This window comes from Myotis brandtii, unplaced genomic scaffold, assembly GCF_000412655.1.
Source record: "Myotis brandtii unplaced genomic scaffold, ASM41265v1 scaffold334, whole genome shotgun sequence".
Lineage (NCBI taxonomy): Eukaryota > Metazoa > Chordata > Mammalia > Chiroptera > Vespertilionidae > Myotis > Myotis brandtii.
The window spans coordinates 1,069,843-1,071,989 of record NW_005362885.1 but is presented as its reverse complement, the minus strand read 5'-3'; the positions used below and the strand labels follow the sequence as shown (position 1 = coordinate 1,071,989).

General features: G+C 68.2%; 1 protein-coding gene across 1 annotated transcript in view; it reads left to right on the top strand.

The window, feature by feature from the left end:
• AGRN (agrin) overlaps window positions 1–2,147 on the top strand; it is a 53,231-nt gene extending 51,084 nt beyond the window's left edge. The window contains exons 26-27 of the mRNA XM_014543786.1: window positions 498–659; window positions 867–2,147. Of these exons, the coding sequence (XP_014399272.1) occupies window positions 498–659; window positions 867–1,024 (320 nt within the window). The 3' untranslated portion in view covers window positions 1,025–2,147. The remainder of the gene's footprint in view (window positions 1–497; window positions 660–866) is intronic.

Below are 2,147 nucleotides of genomic sequence, written 5' to 3'. Positions count from 1 at the left end.
GGGGAGGGACGGGGACCCGCAGTCAGAGCTGGTGAGGGGGAAGGACGGGGGACCCGCAGTCGGAGCTGGTGAGGGGGAGGGACGGGGGACCCGCAGTCGGAGCTGGTGAGGGGGAGGGACGGGGGACCCGCAGTCGGAGCTGGTGAGGGGGAGGGACGGGGGACCCGCAGTCGGAGCTGGTGAGGGGGAGGGACGGGGGACCCGCAGTCGGAGCTGGTGAGGGGGAGGGACGGGGGACCCGCAGTCGGAGCTGGTGAGGGGGAGGGACGGGGGACCCGCAGTCGGAGCTGGTGAGGGGGAGGGACGGGGGGACCCGCAGTGTGCTTGGGGAACCTGACCTGGATGGGGTCCTTGCTGCTGGGACGTGTTCCCCTGGTCTGAGCCTGGTGTCCCTTCCAGCACAGCCTGGCTCACACGGCCTGACCCGACCCCCAGGCCCTCTCCTGGGGTCAGTGCCACCTTGTCCTGGCCCCTGGAGGTGATGTGATGGGGCTCAGGACCTGGAGGCGGCAGGGTGGGCCTCGAGTCACCTGATGGCTCCCCCCCTCACCCCAGGGAACAGAGGGAAGGCTCCCTGCAGGTGGGCAATGAGGCCCCGGTGACCGGCTCCTCCCCGCTGGGCGCCACGCAGCTGGACACAGACGGAGCCCTGTGGCTGGGTGAGTGAGTGGGGAGGTCGGGGGGGGGTCTCAGGATCTGAGGGACAGACCCCAGGGTGGTGTGGGTCCAGGAGGCCAGAAGGTCTCGCTGGTCACCAGGTCCCCCCGGTCACTCACCTGGTCATCGGTGCTGGTGGGTCCCTTGCCCCCCGCGTCCCAGCCTGCTGTCTGGAGTCCCAGCGGTGGCCGCCTGTGCTTGCTCTGCAGGAGGCCTGGAGAGACCGCCCGTGGGCCCCGCCCTGCCCAAGGCCTATGGCACGGGCTTCGTGGGCTGCCTGCGGGACGTGGTGGTGGGACGGCGGCCGCTGCACCTGCTAGAAGACGCAGTCACCAGGCCCGAGCTCCGGCCCTGTCCCGCCCCGTGAGCCCGCCGTGGCCCGCCCCGCACCCTGCTGTAATTATTTTATATTTTTGTAAACTTGTTGCTTTTTTGATATGATTTTCTTGCCTGTGTTTTGGCCGGAGGGACTCTGGGCCTGGCCTCCCTCCTGTCCAGGCAGGCGAGCTGCAGAGGCAAACTCGGGGCCGCGGGGCTCTCGGGGCGGACGTGGCCACAGGGAGGGCGTGGCTCGGACAGCAGCCTCAGGACACACCCTCCACCGGGCCACCATGTCCCCGCCCCTCCCGCTGGGCTTCCCTGCCTGTCAGCAGCCCCCCCAACACATTGAGCCCCACCCTGCCAGTCTGGGTCCCCAGAGCCGGGAGCTGCTGCCGGATGCAGGGGGCCTTCCCAGGCCTCCCCTGAGCTGGACCTCGTCCCACTGGGAGGGGCCGGCCTGCCTCAGACTGGCCTCGAGCCTGGCGGCCCCTCCTGGGCCTCCTGGGCCAATACTGTGACTTAGAGATGACGTTCCTGCTGGGGCCACCGGCATCCCTGCTCTCGCTGTGTCTGCCAGCCCCAGGTGCTGGAGGCAGAGGCCAGGCCCAGGACTGTCGGGGGCCCTCACCTCCCTGGCCCTGCCCACCAGGGACGTGGCTGTGTCCCATCCCGACACCTCGGGGCCCCGGGAGGAACCCTGAGAGGGAGTGGGCCAGTGTGGTGTGTTGGTGTCCGTTGCCTGCTCGCCTGGGCAGCCGGCGTCCATGCCTGACCACCAACCAGAGTTCTCAGTGCATTGAGTTTACTTGACGTCTGGGGAGGGGGCTCATCGTGCCCGAGGGCAGCTGAGGACACCACACGGCAAACCCTCTCCCGTCCTGGTGGGAGTGGGGGGTCCTCGTTCGAGAAGGACGGGGGCCGGCCGGGTGTCTGACTGAGGCCCAGGAGTGGGTGCAGAGACGGCTGCGAAGCCAGAAACGCCTTAAATTGCAACATCGCGTCATCCCAACCAGCCTGCCCCTCCTGCACCTAGTCCTGGGGTGTGGCACCCCAACTCCCACAGCTGGGCTGGGATGTCAGGCCCACAGGCTGAAGGGAGCCCCCGTACGTCACACTACTAACACCTCCAGTCTGTCTGTCAATCACCGTGAAATAAAGTCTGAACATGT